The sequence below is a fragment of the Ostrinia nubilalis genome, chromosome 2 (assembly GCF_963855985.1).
Source record: "Ostrinia nubilalis chromosome 2, ilOstNubi1.1, whole genome shotgun sequence".
In the NCBI taxonomy this organism is placed as follows: Eukaryota; Metazoa; Arthropoda; class Insecta; order Lepidoptera; family Crambidae; genus Ostrinia; species Ostrinia nubilalis.
In genome coordinates, this window is record NC_087089.1 from 15,084,295 (window position 1) to 15,106,429 (window position 22,135).

At 36.5% G+C, this 22,135-nt stretch overlaps 1 protein-coding gene across 1 annotated transcript in view; it reads right to left on the reverse strand.

Annotated features, from left to right (window-relative positions):
• The window catches only part of LOC135078968 (adenylyl cyclase 78C), a 128,224-nt gene that overhangs the window by 22,792 nt on the left and 83,297 nt on the right, over nt 1–22,135 (reverse strand). The window contains exon 5 of the mRNA XM_063973576.1: nt 637–747. Within this exon, the coding sequence (XP_063829646.1) occupies nt 637–747 (111 nt within the window). The remainder of the gene's footprint in view (nt 1–636; nt 748–22,135) is intronic.

Below are 22,135 nucleotides of genomic sequence, written 5' to 3' on the forward strand. Positions count from 1 at the left end.
TTATGAACACACATAATATTATACACCAAAAGCGTCTTTTCGCAAAATTTTCAACAACACTAAAAAAGCATTTGCACATTGAGAAAACTCAGATCACTTGTGAACATAACAGAAAGTTTCTTCGCGATTCACGAAGGAACGAACAAAACTCCGATGAACCAGAACAGCAGCAGGTACGAAGGAATGAACTTGAATTTAACTCGACGACTCTTCAATACTTTAATAGGGCCACAGAACACTTAAATGATGCCTAAGAAAACAATAATGCATTTAACATAACAAAAACAACACCGGCCATTTTGGAGGAAAAACAAAGTTGCCATATGTTAAATAGTAATTTCTACTACTCTATTATGTAAATTATAACAAAAAATGTCACCGTTCAGTTTTAAATTAAAACAAATTAATTTCATTTAAAAAAAGTTTTCACATTGTAATTAACAATATTCTCAAATATATTTTAATTAAGAAAAAAAATGAAAATATGAAGGAAACAGGAGCAGCGACATCTAGAGCGTTTTAGGGTAGTTAAAAAGTATTTGAATTTATTCACCGATGTCGCTGTTTGGAAGCAAGTTTCACTTCGATGACCGTTGTATGGAAGTTTCCACACCCTGCACTAGGCCCTCTGATTACCTGGTCGTCGGGCGCTGAGCAGCTGGCTCCGTCCCCAGGGAGCCGCTCTCCGTCGGGGGGGCGCGCCTCCTCCCCCTCCCCCTCCCGCGTGCCCTCGCCGCACCCCCGCGTCTGTTGACAAACAAGTGACGTCAAAATATGTTTTTTAAAACAAACTTTTTTTTTCTGGCCAGTAAACTTCATTCATCATGAGATTAGCTCTATGATACCCTGATATTGTGTACATTTAAATCGGTCAGAGTACAACAATAGTGTTTAATCTTATTTTTTTAATCCAGTCTGTTTAGGATAACGGATAATGCACCAAATATGTACCAATTCCACCCATAAATGCCTATGGAAGATCCTCATTACCTAATTACTGATTTTGTAATGAAATAAAAGTAACTTTTATTATTTAAAACAGAAGAAAGTGAATTTTAATTTAAGTTACATGTGTGCTACGACGCTTTCTCGTAGTTTCGTAGACGTTGAGTTGTAGCCCTCGTAGCTCGTAGTTTCGTAGACATTGCGTGGGCTACGACCCTCGTAGCTGTACCCGTAGCTGTCATAATAAGTTTTATTTCCTTTTTATGTTGGCCTGGTAATAAATCACATACATCGTATTATGTGCAGGAATACAGAGGGTATAGTTAATTGATATACAGGATGTCCCAAAAAGTAGTGTCAAACCGAAGCCCAGAGGTAGAGCATCACTAGGGCTACTCAAATCACCGTGACTTTGGTAATTTTCGAGTTATGATTTTTATTTACAACATACAGGATTTTAGTTTACATTAGTGTTATGGATATAAATACATCTGAATCAGCTAGGCCTAGTATTCATCTAATAATAATAAAAAAATCAGGCATGTAACTTGACTATTCGCGCCACAGTGACCAAAAAAGTGCCTAAGCACAGAAATTTAAAACAATCATAACTCGAAAATTATCAAAAATCGTGGAACATACATGGGGGTGATTTGGATAGCCCTAGTATGGATGCTTCGGCTTGACACGACTTTTTGGGATACCCTGTATTGTTCAGACGATGGTCTCTGGCGACGCCCACGGGTTTGATAATCGCATCGCTATCTGTGTAAACGCATTAGAGCGATGTCACCGCGTTATCGCCTCGTATCTGAGTACAGGGACGGACTGGCAACACATGTACATTGTCAGGTTTATTTAATAGCATCATAATAAATAACCAATATCGGTACATCCGTTAGTGGATCAGACAGCTATAGTGCAACGATTTTGAAACGTCATCTGGCAAAAATCGGTATTCATAGTTACGTGTTCAATATTACAGGCATAACCAAATGCCTGTAATATTGAACACTTAAGGCTGAGTGCAGTGCAGTGAGGGCTGCACAACCTAAAATTGACCATAACTTTAACGATAACGGGTGTTTGTTTTTGACAGATTTTTGACGTTTGTCAAAGTTAAAGTAAGATGGTGCAACCCAGCCTAAGTGTTGTCCAACTTTACACATAAGATACAACACTGTTTAAAGTCTGTACCTATATTGTTTTAAATGAAAAAAGAAGCTGAACCACCTCATATGATTGGCGTCAAAAGCTTATAAAAACTATATTTAATTTCAAAATGGCCAACCGCAAAGTTCTCGTATTATATTAACCCATTAACTGTATGCAGAACAAGCCATAGGGTGTAAATATAGGTAAGTCTTACTCGACTGCGAATTAGCATTTCAATATTAGCCCTCCATTAGATAACACCTGATTGCGGTCCTGCCCACATGTTCTGTCTGATCCAGCTTGATAAACCTTTGCCGTGTCTCATTTATTTACTCGGAAAATCACGAGCACCATCAAGTGGTGACATCTCGCTACAAATTATGTACCACAGTCAATTATGGTTATCTTTTACTAGTTAAATACGTTAGGATAACATGAATAATCTATGTTTGAATTAACTACAATGATTCCGCATTTCTTTACTAATATTGTAAATGGAAAAGTAATTTTGTATCTTTAATGTCACGGGACTCTTCCCACCACTGCAACTCCTGTGTAGCGAGGATCTACATCTTGACAGCAAATAAAACCCGACCAGTGAAGGTCAAGTACTTTAATGTCAGTCTTTTATATGATTGTACCGAACGAACCACTTTGGATGAATTTCGCTTCAAGCTCTACTTACTCTTGTCGAGATTCTTGCTCAAAATAAAACTAAGAACCTTACTAAACATACATGTCACACCTGAAAGCCCGTACGTAGGTACTAGATGGAGGTGAGACATGTAATGCTTGTCTGAGACGTGATTGATGTGTTCCAAAGATCACGCTTTTGAGAAAGTATTTGTTAAAGTACGAGTATATCAAACAGGTAACATATTTTATCACTTTCCGAGCATTTAGATGTATAAATTACCCGTAAACCTTATTGCAAATGTTATGAATGAATGTGATCCGTCTGCTCGTTTGCCTCCTGTCGCATAAAAGAACCAATTACATCATTACATAGTTTATAACAAAGTTTCTTTCCGCTGTCTGTCCCTGTGTACGAGTATGCTTAAATCCTTAAAACTACGCACCGGATTTTGATGCGGCTTTTTTAAATAGATAGAGTGATTCAAGAGGAAGGTATTTAAGTAAGTATAATACATTGCACCTGTGCGAAACAGGGGCGGGTCTCTAGTATTTTAATAACATACTATTCAAGTCTACACAAAAGACAAAAACTTTGATACTTACTTACAAATAGGTAATTATGTTCATATTATTTATTTCCAAAAATAGTAATTCCTATTTTACTCTGCATTACTCAGATAATAGCTAAATACTTTGCCATCTTATGAAGTTGTAATAAGAGAGAGAACAAAAATAGTTTGATGTGCCGTCCACTGTACAAAAACAAAAGGTCCCCCAAGTATCAGAGCAAGCCATTTAGTTACTGCACAAGTTAAGCTACAATAAAGCTTAATTAAGGAAAACGGCACGAAAACTTTTATTTGCTATCGGCCAGACAAAAAAGGACATCGGGAGGAATCTCGCTAAACAAACAAACCTTACTGACCAGAGATACACATAAGGGTGTGACTACACAACTCAGTCGATAATGAACAAATGCACGACTACGTACCTATTACTTAATATCGTAGTTACAAACATACATAAAGGTAGCAGGAAGGCGCTGGACGCAGGCCGCTACCAACCGGGCAACATGGAAAGCATTGGGGGAGGGGAGGGTTCAGCAGTGGACGTCCTATGGCTGAGATTTTTGATTTTATGTAGAGGCGGAAAAAATATTATACATTCCTAAACCTTTATAATTGTTTGCCTCCTTATTAGCAAAATGCGTTTTGTTGCACGTCAATTGATTGGTGTCAACTGCCCAAAGCCTTCTAACTTAATGCCCAACTGTTAAGAATTCAATTGGTGTCGGTTACCTAAAATAATTTAAAAAGACCTAAACATAATACGCACGTAAATTATTACAACGTTTTATGAACTTACTTTTTAGTTCCTTAAACGAAGTCTTAGTTAGGACAGCCCGTCAAGTAGTAAATACATAGTAGTTATTTTATTACTTTTATGTAGTCTTACCTCTACTAGACGAATAGTCGTCATATAAGCGCTTCGTCTTAACTAAAGTGAGGCAAAAATCATTACATTAAAAGTCATCTACGTACGTGTTCACTAATGTTTGACTTTGTTTACTGTGAAAACTTGTGGGAAAAGCGAAGCCAGTGATCTAGTTTGAAGTGCCTCACTTTGTTGCGCTTACTATCCGTCTAGACTAGACTTTATTAATCTAGGCACGTAGTCGTCAATAAGTACTCGGTGTAAACCCATCCTAACCGACAGAACCGATTCCGTAAACGGTCCCTAAAGGTGGTCGTTGGAGCCTGCCGAAGTGCCGATCCTCCGAACCGCCGCCGGCGGAGCCTCGCATTTTCCGCCTCCTTAGCTTTAATAAAAGATTCGGTGTGTGGGTCGAGGAAAAGACAAGACTTTCCATTATTGAAACTGTGGGTATTTATTCGAAACTCAAATATATGATGACAATTTTTACATTGTTTCGTATTAAATGTGCTTCCCAAGCAATAAAGTGAATTAAAAAAAAATAGAATTACTTGATATTATTATTGATATAATATGCTGTGATTAAAAATTTCAGTACGAAAAAAAAATAGGATTACTTAGAAGAATAAAAAAATATAATTACAGAATTTTAATGAACATTTTAATTAATAAAATATTATAATAAAACATGATAATCTTGTTTTCTCGAAGAAGAGACGGAATGGTTAAATTATTCGTAACGGCTACGAATCGCTCCATACTACGAAGAGACTTTGATACAGACTACGAGTCGAGTCTACGCTCGCTACGAGTCGTAGTTCTCGTAGAAGAAAAGTTTAAAACGTAGTTGACTTGTGTTTTTTTCCTATAAGTTTAATTAATAAAAAACAAACATTTGTCGGTTTTTAGGTCATAGTCATGTAAACCCGTTGGGGACTCGTCCATTGAGCACGAATTTGAATTTAAATGACATTGCACTTTCACAAAATTTAGTTAATTAGAGGCATGGAACTAATATAAATTGGCTTGAACTAAACCTGGTCGGCAACTAATTTAGCTTGAACATTGTTAGGCTTTGTTCACTCCGACATTATTCTAGAGCATTTTAAGCTCTATTGATTTGTAAGGAATGGCATGATCTTTTTAAGTTTGCCGAGTTTTCTATGGACGTCTTTATGTACTCGTACATAATTTGGCTTTTTTCGCTTGAGCTGTCTTTTTATATTTTTTCTACAACCGCGTTAAATCATGACAAACGATCGAAAATAGAGAACCCATCCCATATCAAAGTGTCGCACTACCCCGAGACTTGGAGTGTTTAAATCACACGCTTGAATAAGCCTCTTCATCGCTTTTGGCATTTATCTTTACAACAAAGTTTTTCGTGCAAGTTGTGGAACTGTCTCCCACTTTCAATGTTTATGTACAATATTCAGAACTCGAGTTTGTGTAAAATTTTAAATAAAGAACTGGTAATATTTATTCACTTCCTTATCAGTAACTTAACTTTTATAAAGCTCTGTAACTTTTTGGGCATTAATAAAGCATACATCTACTATTTTTACTGACAGTAGAAGAAGCATTACTGATTGATTCCTTGTGGAATCCAAAAAGAATCCTGGGATGGGCGATGCTCCTAAAAACGTGGAATATCACGCACGATTCGATGCAGTCGCATAATTCTGTCTTATAAAATCTTGGAAACAAAATGCTCACGATATCGACTCAGTGCCATTTAGGGATCTATTGTTCGTGTGTCAACACTCGCGAATAGTTAAATATTCTCAGTGCGAACACACCGTAACATCGCGGGGGCCTACTGGGATTTACATAAAGTTCATTATCAGCCTACTGTTTGGATAGTTGCATATCCAAACACGTTATGACGCACGTGATAAACGTATTGGATTGGAATCCTTTTAGGGCCGTATTACAGAACGAAGCTCGAAACTCGGTTCAATCTTGTGTATAGATTGAGGCTTTTAGTTATTAATTATAACCCATATCATGAGATGTGACATCCTGTAATACCCATGTTTATGAATGAATAAATGATTATGATTATGATAGAATATTACTGAGATAGAATTGAGTTTTTAACCGCCTTAAAAAAGGAGAAGGTTCTCAATTCGAGTGTATGTTTTTTTAGCACTATTTTGTAACAAGGACCATAATGTATCTATCTACCTACTACGAGTATAACCTTTGAGTGGGGTGGTTTTCGATTAAAAAAAATTGTCATATAACATTTAGAGACTATTTAATTTGGGATTGATATGAAAGAGTCTATGATTAACTTTGAATGGTTTGAAAAATGTATTTAAAAACTTATTTAATACGTTTCAGCACAAAATTTTGTACAACACTAATGTAATCGCAAGTAATAAGACCCTTTACACAGAATTCAGCTGTACATTTATATACATGTATATTCTGCCTAAACGAAGGATTTGGCACGAAGATTATGGCGTCTCTCAGTGATCTCGAAAACGAATCCTATTCAACCAGGGTGTCCACAAAACAAGTGAGCTTTCAAAACAAAAGCTTTATTTAGCATTTTGGATCTTTTGCAGCTTTTGGATTGAAAGCATTAAACTAATAGCAAGAATATCACAAAAAATAATGGTCGAAGTCCTACCTTCCTTTAATATCTCGCAAAAGAAGATGAAAATAAGCACCATCAATGTATTGTCTATGAAAGTCTTGCAGATATCATAGACATAATGTTATTGATTATTATTTAAGTAAGTTCTATGAATATTAACCCTGATCCGAATTAATTTATATCATTTTGACGTACATCCTGAAATATTGCAAAATTTTGGACGCCCTACCCCCTACCATGCCGTCTCCTAATCACGCCAATTAAGCAGTTGGATTAGTAACTTAAATTATAGTATGTTTACGTTTTACGCGAGGTGGGTACAGTCGACAGCATATCAGACTACATTTTTGTTGCAAAGTCGCATCTATTGCCACTACACAAGGTGCAACCTTTAAAGGAGGTGTTTACCTTAATGTGATGTCTTCTATACCTAAGAAACACGTTACTGGCTTAATGACTAAAAGAACAATTAGCAAAATGCCAGGACATTTTGCTAATTGTTAATTAATTTTATTAGGTACTTACAAAATTCGAATAATGTTTTACACATTTTCAAAGTATAACCACAGAATAATAATAAGTACTGTATAACATAACTTAATTATTTATAATTATAATTTTTAGAACGCATTACAAAGTAACAGTTAAGTTTAGTTATTATACATGTATCAACAAATAGTTTAGTTATCTAGGGTTAATTATTCAGGTGGCGTCTATTGTTGTTTTGGCAAAGCCAATACTAAAACACCATAAGTCTCATACTTTTTAAAATATCTTGATGTAAAGTGGAGCAAAGTGGAGTTGGAGTTTTTACAGCGTATGAGAGGCGCACTTTGGTTTCCAAGAGCCCGTAGGGAAAGGGTAATGCTAGTAATGAAAGTAGGTACCTACTTATCTCTCTATTTAAGTACTTCTTAGGTAGGTATCCATCCTAGATCTATATGTATATTAATGTAGGTAATAATTACCTACTTATTACCTACAATAATAAACAGATAATTAACGAGCTGATTGATTGTATAGGCCATAATTTTTCGGTTATTGCACATTATCACAGAACATTAAATTCCCCGGCCTAGCACAATTAACCGCCATTCACGTCACGGGCAGATGACAAACGTCAATAACACAAACTGGCCGAAGGCTTGGAAAGAATGAAGCTAGGCTACAATACCAATTGGAGCAGATTCATGAAATCTAGGTTAATCTTAAATGGAACGCAGAATCTTGGAATAGCATTCGCTTTTGTTCTGTTATTCTTTAAATTTTAACGTTATTTTATCATATCGCGACTTCGTACGCGTGCGTCCCGTTTTATCCCCTTAGGGGTGGAGTTTCGTAAAATCCTTTCTTAGCGGATGCCTACATTATAACATCTACCTGCATGTTTGAGCCCGATCCGTCCAGTGGTTTGGACTGTGCGTTGATAGATCACTATGTCAGTCAGTCAGTCACCTTTGTTGTACATATATATTTAGACTAGTGATAAGAAACTGGAAATACTAGACTTAAACTTAAACATTTAAAGTTTAAACACTTAAATCAGAATGATGACAAGAAATCACACTACACGGCGAACTCTACCGATAGGTAAATAATATTCATTAATTCTCTGATTCACACTTTATGTATAAAGTGTAATCATTATTCAGTTCTCTGATTCACGTTGATACGTGTGCCACATGTCAATAACTCGATTACTTTCCCCTTCATCATCAAAATATGGATGTGGTTTGACGTAATTTATACAAAACAAACAAGTTAGTGGGTTATCCGTAATGACAAATAATGTTGACTATTCCCGAAAACACTATGGATCGCGCGGGAACTGGCGCCGTAGATAAAGTTATTTTCCGGCTTTCCGCAGTATTTATATGACCGAATGTATGGATGGACATTTTCGTTCGGATTTTGCGAGTGTCCATGGACGCAGATAAAATATTTTATTATTACCATTGTGTGTTTTTATTGCCGTAGATAGTAGGTATTTAGTCAACTTTACTTGTAAAATACAATAGTAATACTCATTGCACTGGAATCTCTGTCTAACCGCAACTCTATAAGCGCCAATAAAGATTGACCTTTATTAAGGGATTCCAATCAAATCATTCGGCTTTCTTCTAATAGAACAATCCGATCTCAGGTTGAGAATAAGCGGGTATTCGGGGAATTCCCGTTATACCAGAACAAAAGCCCTCGTCAAATATCTGTTCGATTCCCGTTTTTGTCTTTTGTGGGAGCTTTTATAAAGACGGGAACAAACCATTCAATACTTGTTTCGGGTTTATTTTTCGCTCCGAACTGAGCGGAGCTTATGTAAATAATAGAGGCTTAAATGTATTGAGGTTTATCTTACGACTTTACTCGCTTAAAAATAACTACTTTTCGTGACAAAGGAAATAGGGTTTGGATACTATTTATACCTACGGTTTTATGAACGGATGAGATTTACTCGATTACGAAAGTGTAAAAACTTTTTTCCAAACTGTCCCATGAATGAAGATAATACCACAGAATAATAATAAGTACTACGTACAGAAGTTTTACTTCTCGAAGGTCTTTAAAAAGATGTATGCTCAATGTCATTAACAATATGGTGTAATTTAGCCTGTCTAAAGAGTCAAGCACCATTTTGTTGACAAACGTCAGTGATCGGCACTGCGCCGAAGCTATAGGGCTGACTTCGGTAAAATGATGTGACGTGAGGTGCCAAACTGCGGAAAATGGCGGAGGAAATACATGATTTAGCCTGATTTAGCATGAGTTATCATGAATAATATTAACTACTTATTTACCTCTCAGTGTCTTGAGGCAACTTATAAAAGTACATTCTGTGTTTTTATTATTATTTAGGCAGTTAAATACTGCACAGTATTTAGTACACCATTTTCTTTATTTTCTTCCATCATACATAAGAATACGCGTGCGTGAGTCAATGTTCGCTCGTATGTGAGGCCTTGTCGAATAGTATCCTGTAGGTGGGCCATCGTGCGTGTTTTGTTTTCGATGTAAACTCGCGGAGATGAACAGGCCTGATAATACTTATATTCTAATGTAGGTAAATATTAATATGTTCTGTGTAAGCACGAGTATTCTTTCTTCGGTTCAGGAAAGTATATTTTTCTATAGAAAATCAATTATTTAAGCCAGTTCCTGAGAAAAGAGCCTATGAAATTGAAAAGGCAGATAGAATGAATAAGAGAAAAAATTTACCATATTTTATTTACATTGCTTGAGTCGCATGGCGCCCCTTATAAAGATACGGATAAAGCTACCTCTATTTGTACCGCAGAAATAACCCCCCATCGGGGTAGTCGATTAAAAAGTGGGTTGTGTACATTCATTGATTGATGACGGGGCGCGTCTGTATAGAAATAAGTCTGTGTGCTTTGAGGTCTCTCTAATTAGCCGCATATACTGCAGAAATGGGTTTGCTTTATAAAGATGCTATTACTCACCCTTGGACATGTGCATACATTAGGTCATGTTATGTTGACCAGGCTGTCTTTTTTATGCAAGTCTGACTCATAAACCTTCCTTCCTTGCATTTTTTAAATCAACTTCGCTCCAAAGCTATTGCTAAATTAATGCAGATTCTGTTATTAATGCTAATTGGTAGATGGCAGGTAGATCCTGACAGTAAAAATATCTTTGGACAGTGGTGCATAAGTTTCTCAAAGATCTATCTATCTTTGCCATTGCCGTTTTTTTGGCATAGAGGGAAAGTCGATGCATAACTTTCACTTCTTATTTTCTTCCTGATTTTGTGTTGGATCCAATAACAGCTCATAACTTTTCCCGGGACTAACTTTACCTGGGCACTACTAGAATTTATTGACGGTCAAGATGTAGATCTTGACTACGCAGGACAGAAGTAGGTGCGAACGACAGTGGAAATACAACCATGTCGAGCAGTTTGTACCATGGAAAATAATAAATTCACGATTGTGGAAACCCGTGGGCGAGGTCTTTGTCTAGGAGAGGACGGCATTTGGTTAAAATAAACGAACATGCCTGCCAACCAATACTAAAATGTCTGATCTACATATTGTCATCACTATCAAACAAAAATGTAGCATTTTTTTTTGTATTAGAGCTACTAGATATTTTTTCACTTGACTCTTTGATGTCGGTACATATCAGTAAATAAATCCACGCAAATGAGTCTAGAAAACTCCAGCAAGTTTATCAAGCGCTTTGACGAAGCTTTCCCTCGAGAGGCCGGCCCTTCGTTATTGCGGCCGGAGCTTAAACGAGAGCTTTGACAATGCAAATTGATCGACGCGTTTCCTTTGGTTTTACATATTGCGGGGTTTGGGAATATCATTATGTTGGATCTGTGATTTTTGGGAGAAAGATATTCTGACTACTGGGATTTTTTTCAAGCGCCGTTTATATTGAAAATTTTATGAGTCTTCGAGAAAAAAGTATAAGAATTTCTATTTTAAAAAGTGGTTAAAGAGCGGGATTCTTTTAAGCTGTAAGACTTTGGCCCATTTCCATTCTTAAGTTGTTTCATATTGAAAAAACATTATTTGTAAGTGTTCTTAGTTTGGTTAAAACTGCACCTGACTGTCCAAACTAAAAGATAATTCAGTAGTAAGTACTTATACACACTTTAAGTCGTTAGTGTCCGATTGAGCCTACTTACCTCAGTTGCTACAGATCACACAATGAAAAGAAGCTTCGGTGTCAGATTTCATAAGTCGTCCAAATCATCTTTCCTCTTTGAGAAAAATCATGGCTATTTTCGTGGTGCCGAGAGGACAGAACCCACAATGGCGGATATAAATCTTATCAGGGACTTAATCTTGCCCAGAACCGATATACGTAAGGGCATGTCAAGGTAAACATATTACCTTATTCGGCTGTAAGAGATGCTATTTTGCAACCAAAATTTGATGTGCTGTCGACTGTATTCGAAGAGACTATGATTGAACATAGTCTTACCCTTTGTATTTTATAACATACTTTCTGATTACACTACAATATTTGCATTCATACGTATAAAAGCATTGTCTACCTGGCATTACTGATTGTATTTGTAGTAACTATAATGTAGTAGTAATTCTACTGAAACTAACTTAAAAAAGTTTAAAGAAAGTAGGTAACAGTCGAGATCACTTTGATGATGTGAACAATGTAAAGAAAATAGGTCTAAGCGTAGGAATTTCTAAAATTAGCCAGCGATATTATGTCTATTGAGTTTGAAGTTAGAAATTGAAGACAAGGGTACTTCTTTGCTGTCAAAGATCCTTACAAAGAATCTATTAGAGGCCTAAGTATTGCTATGTCGAATTTAGTTTATCAAACAGTGATAAGAATGTCGATGTAAAATTCTCAGACGTTCTCAAATGTAGAGCACACTATAAATGCTAACGCCCGTATTCACAAACATTACTATGAGGTCTTACAGTGCTCGTGGACGCACAGGGTCACGCATGAACCAATAACAGAGCTCTATTCAACGCTGTGCGTTCGATTTGCTGCTTCAATTAAGCAAGCATCGTTTGTGAATACGGCTGAATGTAAGACGTTTCAAATTCTTCGTATAGCTGGTAGATGTCATTGTAAATAAGTAAAGCTTATACAGGGTGACTTATTTGCCAACTCACCGGGCAAATAGTGGGCAAGAGAGTGGAAATGGGCGGACTTGAAAGGGAACTATACGGTCCGCTCGTCCATGAGTAATGACCGAGTTTAGGCACAAAAAATGAGTAAGTACGCAAAATAGGTCATCGGTATGCAGACATTGTTCTAAAAAGGTCCCGTTACAATCAAATGGAAAATTGATATTCTTTTTATCCGACTACGGCGAAGCCAAATGGAAAGGTTATGAGTTTAGTAGTATGTTATTATGTATGTTTTTATATTTACGTATATTGCTCTATAGCGACCAAATATTCATCCGATTTCAAGTAATAAGGTATTACTATCAATCAATTCGTTATTATTTATTTATTTTATTTTATTTTTATTTTATTTATTTGGTTTACCAATAATTGTTACACCAATGCTTACAAAAAATTAGATAACAATAACTTAGAACTAAGTGCACAATAATAGTACGGTAAACACTGCATGCATGAAAGATTGACACGGTACACTTTTAAAGGTGTATATAATAAATATATATATAATATTAAAAAAGTGAGGCTCATCAACATTAATTTAGATGATGAAGTTGGTATTTAAGCCTGTTCAAAGAGGTGCAAAAAATATCTATATCCCCATTAATATTGTTATTAAGCTTACAGAGCCTCGGGACTGGTGAGTTAAAGCCCAGTACCGTCTTACGGAAAGGAGGATATAGAAAATTGATGGGATTTCTGGGATACCTTGTGGGAACTCTGAATTTAAATTTGGATAGAAGATCTGGACAGTTAATATTACCATTTAGGACTTTAGACAAAAATTCGTTATTAAGTGTCATTTTTTATAGTTACTTTTGTGAAGCCTCAATGTAACCTTGTTGTTGTTCAAATAAATAAATAAATTATGGCCAGGGTAACAGCCGAATAAGTCGAAATAAACGATTTTTTTCTGTAGATGGGTTACAGTTTTTACTCTTAAACTCGTTTTATGGATCGCGTTTATGTTAATCGTTTATTAAGAAATTAAATGTGTTTTTCTTTAAGGATATTTATTGGGCTTTCAAATAACACCAATATTGTTGGTAAAACATACTGTATGTTGTAATTATGTTTTATCTAATTTATCCGTGTCGAAAAGCTATTTTATGCTTCTTTATTTTTATGTTTACTGGCATTCGAATTTTCCAACAGTAACTTGTCAGCTTATTCAAAAGCTTAGATTAATAAAACCTAGATAGATAGTCAGTGCACGAAAGGTGAGGCAGTTTTTAGGGAGCCGGCACGGCTTACCCGTAAACGTCACATGAACTGTCAAAGTGAAAAATTGGTAAACACGTCCGACGAATTTGAATTAATTAAAACGGTTTGTGATGTGAAAGGGTGTCTAAAATACAACAGAAAAACGAAAGAAAGTAACCAGTGTTACATTTCATAAGTAAGTACTACAATTCGACGCGTATTTTGCTCGAATTTGGCTTTCAAAAATTAAATACGGGAATGATACCAGTAACAAGAAAATTTATTTCCCAATTGTTCGCCGTACAAATACACTTCCTTTTTTATGAAATCGAGACATTTAAGTCGATTTATCTTATTGTTATTAGGTAGGTACTTTGAATTCAATAAATAAGTAAGTACATGATGCGTTTTGTTTTTGTTAATTATAAAATAATTAAAAACGTATTAAAAATTTCCCTACTTTCGGGAAAATCGCCTTCACTGTCTACACTCCCCAACAAAATTGACACTAATGACATAAGATTTTTGCCTCACTCTTGACGAAGCGTTTGTATGAAGACTATCCATCTAGGTTTTATTAATCTAAGTTCAAAAGTATGTATGCCTGTTTAAACTCTGATGTCTCTGTTTTCTTATTTAAGACTGCTATTACTTAGCTTCTCCTTTCGTTTGTTTCAGCCGAAAGACGTCTACTGCTGGACAAAAGCCTCCCCCAAGGATTTCCACAAAGACCGGTCCTGCGCCGCTCGCATCCAGTGTGCATCCGGACCTCCCGCGCCAGCTTCTATTTTATGTACCTACTTCGAAAAGATTTAGTTCTCACACAAGACACGTAAAGCAAACAAATAAAAGTTTGTCAGTCACAACCACGGAAAAACAATCAATCCTTAATAGGAAAGTTACATAAAAACAGACATTGGGAAAGTGAATTAGGCTTGTTTGGTGAATAAAATGTCACAAACAATAGATAAAAACACTTAACTACATGAACACTTTAGATAAATATTTCACTAAATATATTAGATAGATTTGATCTATAAACGATCAGTGAGATAGATTTGTTTGGAATAATGTATGTGTTTGACTTTGTTTACTTCGTTTGTAACCACGAATTCACACACAAGCAGTTTTGGTGAATTTTCATACAAAGTTAATTTGCACCTTCAGCTTAACATCTCATTTGCGTCTGTTTGCTGAATTGGATACCCACTGAAGTAAATGAACCAATTTATTTTGGGACGGTTTCGTATTTCCTACGTAGCTCATGTAAGGAAATTTACGTTTTGTTTGAGATTAAAAGAAAAAGTTAAACTTTGTGATGTAGGTACTCACTACTATTATAAAACCTTCGCAAGAGTTTACATGACACAGAAGATAATAAAAAACACATGTTAAATGTAAACAGTGTGTATGATAAATAGTCAACTACATTCCCCTACAACAAATCGAGGCATTACCTACATCTGCCCCAAACCTCCGCAGTTTTGCCCCTTATCGTGCGTGCCTCTCTACATTCATATCTGGTAAATAAATCCACTTTCCTAGCCGGGTAAGAGGTTTATAAAACCTTTTAGCAAGCGTACCCTGAATAAAGTTCCAGAAAATGCGTACAGCCAATTTGATACACTCTTGTATATTATGAGCTCATTAAGCGAAGCTTGATTTTTGCTTTGTATTTATCTGTGTATATGGCGGTATGTAAGTAGAGTTGATTTTCCATTTTTATAGTTACTAAGGAATCCGAAATTGATCATTATGACTGCTTTAAGCTATCAGCAATGTTCGTCCGAAAAAAAGCTGCCAACTGCCGTCGTAGTTCATCACCAAGAGACAGCGCTATTTTCGTCTGTCATGAAAATTAAAATTTTGAGCAATACCTACTCAAAATAAATGATTTAGTTTACATTTTAAAGCCTGAAGTAGAAACAATGACTACATAATAATTATCACGAAACACAATAACAAAGAAAAAGCGTTAATGAAAAAGCTAAGCCTGGTCTATAATTACGGCTCTAGCGTCTAGTTTCACGCGCCTCTGATTAGCCACATGTGTAACCCGAGCCAGGAACTGTGTCCTATTCTCAGTTCTATAGCACATCAAACTATACATTTCTGTTCTCAATTAGCTCCTAATCCAACTCCATAAGGTACACAAGCTAAGCTTGATGTTTCTACATAATTCAGCTGCAAACTGCGAGGTGATTGAAGAGCTCTTCAGTTTTATGCGCACGAAGGCAATTTTGCAGACCTTTCTGAAGTGGTACAGGTGTGGATTATTTATTGACACTCGTACGTTAGGAAGCGGGCACACAATGCATTTTAAATGGTATTAGTTTACTCTAGTTTAAATACGGAAGTAGTGTCAGATTCAGTGATGTGACATAGATAAATGCATTAAAAATAATAGTTATAACTAAAAAAGTAAGACACGGGTCTTAACGCGACGTTTATTAATGAGTTACATTATGTACTCACGGCTTGACGTTTCGGCTGCGATGCTGCAGCCGTGGTCACAAGCAGACACGGCTGCGTTAAGACCCGTGTCTTACTATTTTAGTTGAAATGGAACGCGAAAGTTTAAAATCTTAATAATGACGTTTACCAACTGCTGGACAAAGGCATCCCCCAAGGATTTTCACACGACCGTTCCTGCGATGCCAGCACACACATGTATTTATGTAATTAAACTTATTCTTACTTGATTTTAGATGTCACAAAAATGTAGGTGTAACAATTTAAATCTCAGATAGGTATATGCGCTGTTGTATAAATAAGTGCTGTTTATAAAAAATATTATGTAAAATCTTCTTCTTCTTCTTCTTTTCAGCCAAATGACGTCCACTGCTGGACAAAGGCCTCCCCCAAGGTTTTCCACAATGAATGTAAAATCTATGAAGATGTTTTTCTATTGTTTTAGATAGCTTAATGTTTTTTCTTTTATCTTCCTAATTGGTAGCACTTTAATACTACCTGTATTTTTCATGATTCTTCCATGAAATATTTTTCAGAAACAAGGATTACAGAGGATTTAGTACAACGTTCCCTCTAATTAGCATCCTTAATCCTTAGAAAATAACAATTTGAAGTAGTTGGCTGAGCACGTTTCTATTTTTACCGTGACCTTAACCCTCAGACGGTCCATGTGGGTGTTTTCGTAAACATCCTTCTCCAAGTAAATCACAGAAATAATAACAGATCGATACTCGTTTTGAACAATCGAGTATTCGTACCTGTGTAGAATAGTGGAGATATAAGACAGTTGCGTCATCACAATCATATATTAATAAGTTACTTTTAATTCAACTGAATTACATATTTATGATAGAATGGAGTCGTAGAAAAAACATTATTGTTCAGTTACATATTATATTATTTCAATAAAAACTAGATTTTTTTCTATTTATACACGTACAGCGGAAGCCTATGTCATACTTCCCTCTAGAAGAGTTTCCTTTATTCTACTTTTAGTCGACCGATAGTTGGGCCCGATTCTAATTTGTATAAAGAATCCGCCGATAGCAACCCGTTGTAATGTGCGCACTTTCATACAGCTCCATACTGATTACTAGCCCGACCCAACTATTGGTCAACTAAAAGTCGGTGGTCTGCGCCTAGGCTTAGCACAATATCGTCGTAATCCTACTGACTATATTTGTGTTTATTATGTATGGCCCATTCGAATTTGCGTGCTTCAGCGATTCCAACCACAAGGGGCAGAATGGTCAATAAGTCGGCGGATTGTCTTTGATCGAGTTAAGATCTTGGAAAGGCAAAGTTACGAGTAAGTGAGTGTGTTTATGCGTGTGTGTCACGTGACTGGCAAATATATGTATTTATTGAAGTAATAGAAACTACTAGAGTAATAGAGACATTGTGCAATAGATTGTTATTGGGTTTTATAAATTACTAGCTGACCCGGCGAACTTCGTACCGCCTTAGCGTAGAGATTTTCTTTATATTTTTTTCCGTAAAAACCTTGTACAGAGTATTAGAAAACTACAAAAAAAAATCAGCCAAATCGGTCAAGCCGTTTTCATGTTATGTCGTGACAACGGAAAACGGGTTTCATTTTCATATATATAGATATACTTCAGATCTTTTTCATTAGAACGTACCTACCTACTCGAGTGAACGGGCGTTTGTAAACATACGCTTGTGAAATGACGTTAGTTACTATTATGTATGTACTATCAAATTGTATGTAGTTCCGCATGGTAACCATGTACTCGCAACGGTATATGGTTACCATAAGGAACAAAAGTTGAATGGTTAAGCTGTATTTAGTTCATACATGCATACTATAGAATTTTGGACCTGTGCATGACTGACTTGTGCGCTTTGGAACTGTCTGAATGCTCTCCTCTTTCCACCCCTGACCGTCATCACCCTGCTGTGGAGATCAGTACTGAATTATTTTCCTCATTAAAAAATTTACCATGTAGCAACATTAAAATCCGTAATTTTCGCAAATCGAACACAATCGCGTGCACAGAACAACTCAATAGTGTCAACTGGGCTAATATATTGAATAGTGCTGACGTTAATGTGGATGTTGATAACTTCTACAAAAACTTAAATGATATAATTGACAATAACACCCCACTGAAACGAATCGGTTCTGCCAGATATCCAAGCTGGTTCTCCAAACCTCTCATAGCTTGCATTGAGGAAAAGAAACAAGCTCACAAGAAGTTTAAAAAGACATCCAATCCGAGGGCTTATGATGAGTTTAGGCTCCTAAGGCAGAGGTCTAAGAGGCTGATTAAAGTCTGTTACATGTCTTTTGTACAAAATGTTGAAAAGTCATCAAGATCATCATACAGTAGCCGTTCGGCAGCAATCGTGAGAGCACGCTTACTCGGTCGTACACTAATTCCAGTGTTTCTCAAACATTCGTACAATGTTTACCTGCAACGCCTGTGTACTTCTTTCATGTTATGATATTATTTCGCTAACGGAAACTTGGCTCTTAGAGGGACTGAATACTAGCGAGTTATTCGACGATAGGTACGTAGTCTGGCGACGGGACAGGAATTACTCGAAAACAGGAGAAAGATACGGGGGTGGGGTACTTTTAGCCGTTCGGCGTGACCTAGCAGCTGTTGAACGACCTGAATGGCGCTCCTCTGCTGAGGATTTATGGGTGACCATATCATTGAATAATAAGAACCGTAACCTAGATAGGATGAAATTACATGTTTGCACTTTGTACCTCTGCAGGGAGAACTTGGGCAATTCCTTTAACTCACAATTACAGAACTTTGCAGATAATCTGTCACTGATTGTTAATTCTTGTCCGCAAGATTTATTCTTATTAATGGGGGATTTTAACTTGAGCAATGTCGATTAGCATGATGGTCCTAATTTTCTGCAGCCGTTAGGCATAACAGGTGAGTCACAAACCCACTTCTTTGATACTCTTGCTGAGTGTAATTTAAATCAATTTAATTATAATAAAAATGTAAACAATCGAATACTTGATTACGTGCTATGCAATAATAAAGTGACTGTCATATCATGTGACGACCCCCTAGTAGCGGAGGACGCCCATCATAAGTCAGTAAACATTGCCTTAAATTTTGCCCAAACTACCCCTTTGAAAATTAACCCTAGACTTAAATACTATTATGAAAAGGCAGACTACGAACCAATAATGACATCATTGAATGATATAAACTGGGAAGTTTGCTTAAATAATAATTCATTGGCAGACGCAACCAGTGTGTTTTATCAGCATTTGTACGATATTATAGATAAATATATCCCATATAAGTCAATTACGAATTACTCTTCATACCCACCCTGGTTTAATGCTCCATTGAAGAAAATTCTTAAGGAAAAATACAAATTCTTTAATAAATATAAAATATATAACAACAGTCATGATTATACCACATTTTGTATTCTGCGTGAAAGGGCTAAGCGAGTAGAACAGAAATGCTATGATGATTACATTAAGCGTACTGAAAATGCTATAATTGAGCAACCTAAAATGTTTTGGTCGTTTGTTAGATCTAATAAAAGTGGTTCAAATATTATTCCTTCAACTTTACATTACAAGGACCAATCCGCAAATACGGGTGAAGAAATCTGTAATCTTTTTGCCTCCTACTTTCATTCTACATTTCTCTCTTCACCTTTAAGTAACACTTGTAATGTTTTTTCCGGAGTTCTAAATGGGAATGATTCAAACACTATTAGTGACATTGAGATTGATTCCGATAAAGTTTTCAAACTACTTAAATCAGTAGACTTAAGTAAAGGTGCTGGGCCAGATAAAATCGTGCCATTGTTCATTCTTAAATGTGCAAAATACTTAACCCTACCACTTACTATTTTATTCAGGCGATCAATTTCGGAAGGAATCGTGCCTGTAATTTGGAAATCTGCATTCATCACACCCGTGCACAAAAGTGGCTGTAAGAGTGAGATAGGGAATTATAGGCCTATATCAAAACTTTGCATATTTGCAAAAATCTTTGAAAGAATAGTGTATGCTGAAGTTTATGGGGCTCTGTCATCGAAGTTTATCCCAGAGCAACACGGATTCTTAAAAAAGAGGTCAACAGCCTCAAATCTGTTACTGTTCACGGACTTTACCACTTCTTGCATGGACTCTGGAGGACAAGTGGACGCCATTTTCACTGATTACAGTAAAGCTTTCGATCGGATTGATCATGTGTTGCTATTGCGAAAACTTCTCCTTGCAGGAGTTCATGGTAACCTGTTTAGATGGTTTACCTCATACATTGAAAATCGATCTCAGGCTGTAGTGGTGAATGGCTTCTCTTCTTGCTGGACCAATATTCCCTCAGGCGTCCCTCAAGGTTCCTTATTGGGACCCTTGCTCTTTAATATCTTCATAAACGATGTGTGTACTTGCTTCTTCTTAAATATTTGCTCTTATGATGACTCTCGTTTTCTTCAGGAGGATCTGGATAGGTTTGAGCAATATTGCTCCTTGAATAGGTTGGATTTAAACGTTGCAAAATGTAATTTTATATGTTTCACACGTAAAAGGAAGCCACTGTGCAACACATACTATCTTAGGGGACAGGAACTGAAGGAAGTGGTGGAGATACGAGACCTAGGTATCATACATGATACTAAATTGACGTATGAGAAACACGTGGACAATATTGCTAAAAGAGCTAGGAGAGCAATGGGTTTTATTATGAGAACGTGTTCACAATTCAATGATATCAAAGTACCCAAAATTCTATTCTGTTCCTTGGTGCGAAGTACCCTCGAGTATTGTTCTCAGGTCTGGAACCCTCGTTATAAGGTCCACTCTGACAGACTGGAATCCGTTCAACGTAGGTTTATGAGGTTCTTGCAGTACAAGTGTGGGATTCGTGATTCTGACTATGAGACCAGATGTCGTAGATTCCATATTTTACCCCTTAAACACAGAAGAGCAATTGCGGATATCATATTTTTAGTAAAAATCGCACAGAATTATATTGATTCTCCAGAACTGCTCTCGAAAATCTGTCTCAAAGTTCCAAATAGAACTGTTAGGCTGCCTATTTATTTAAATATCCCCCGCTGCAGTACCAACTACAGACAGAATTCATTCTTTTTGCGATCGGCATGTGAAGTAAACAAATTGGTTACCATTCCTGAACTCGATTTGTTTAACTCGAAACCAAATCTCTTTAGGGACACATTGGCTAAATCTTGGTTCGACGGTTCATCAGCTGTTTAATGTAGGTATAGATCTTAATTTAAAAATAACTCTCTCATGTAAGCGAATTGGCTTTTGTTGTATAATTGTATTGCTACACATATGCGAAAACATGTAAATGGTGTATAGTTTCTTAAGCAGTGGTTAATCTATTATTGTTTCACTGTATGTTTTCCAAACAAAATAAAATAAAATAAAATAAAGTCTCTTGCTGACTCCACAAAATTATTTTTTTCATTTGTTAAAAGCAAAAGAGGTAATCCATCTATGCCTGATGAAATGCATTTTAATAACGTGACCGCCCGCGGTGGCGTGGAGGTGGCAGAGCTTTTCTCCCAATACTTTTCGTCTGTGCTGCAGCCTAGCAACGATGTTGATTCTTGGTGCCCTGACGGTCACATGGTTTCCTACTCTCTCCCAAGTGCTCCTGTTTCGGTGGAGGATGTACATAGAAAACTTCTGGGTCTCGATGTCAATAAGGGAGCGGGCCCGGACGGCATTCCCTCATGCTTTATAAGGTCATGCGCCAGTGCTCTCTCTGAGCCGCTTCACATATTGTATACTAAATCGCTTAATTCCGGCATTTTCCCTGATAAATGGAAAACGGCCCACATCGTTCCCATTCACAAGTCTGGTGACCTGAGTGACTGCGCTAACTATAGACCGATTAGCATCCTCTCATGTTTTGCAAAAATTTTCGAATCATTAATTTACGATCACTTATACCATCATCTCAGTCCTCACATTCACCAGCAGCAGCACGGCTTTGTTAGAGGCAAGTCAACAATGAGTAATCTCCTGGAATACAATGACTTTATATGTAACGTTCTGAGTGGCCGG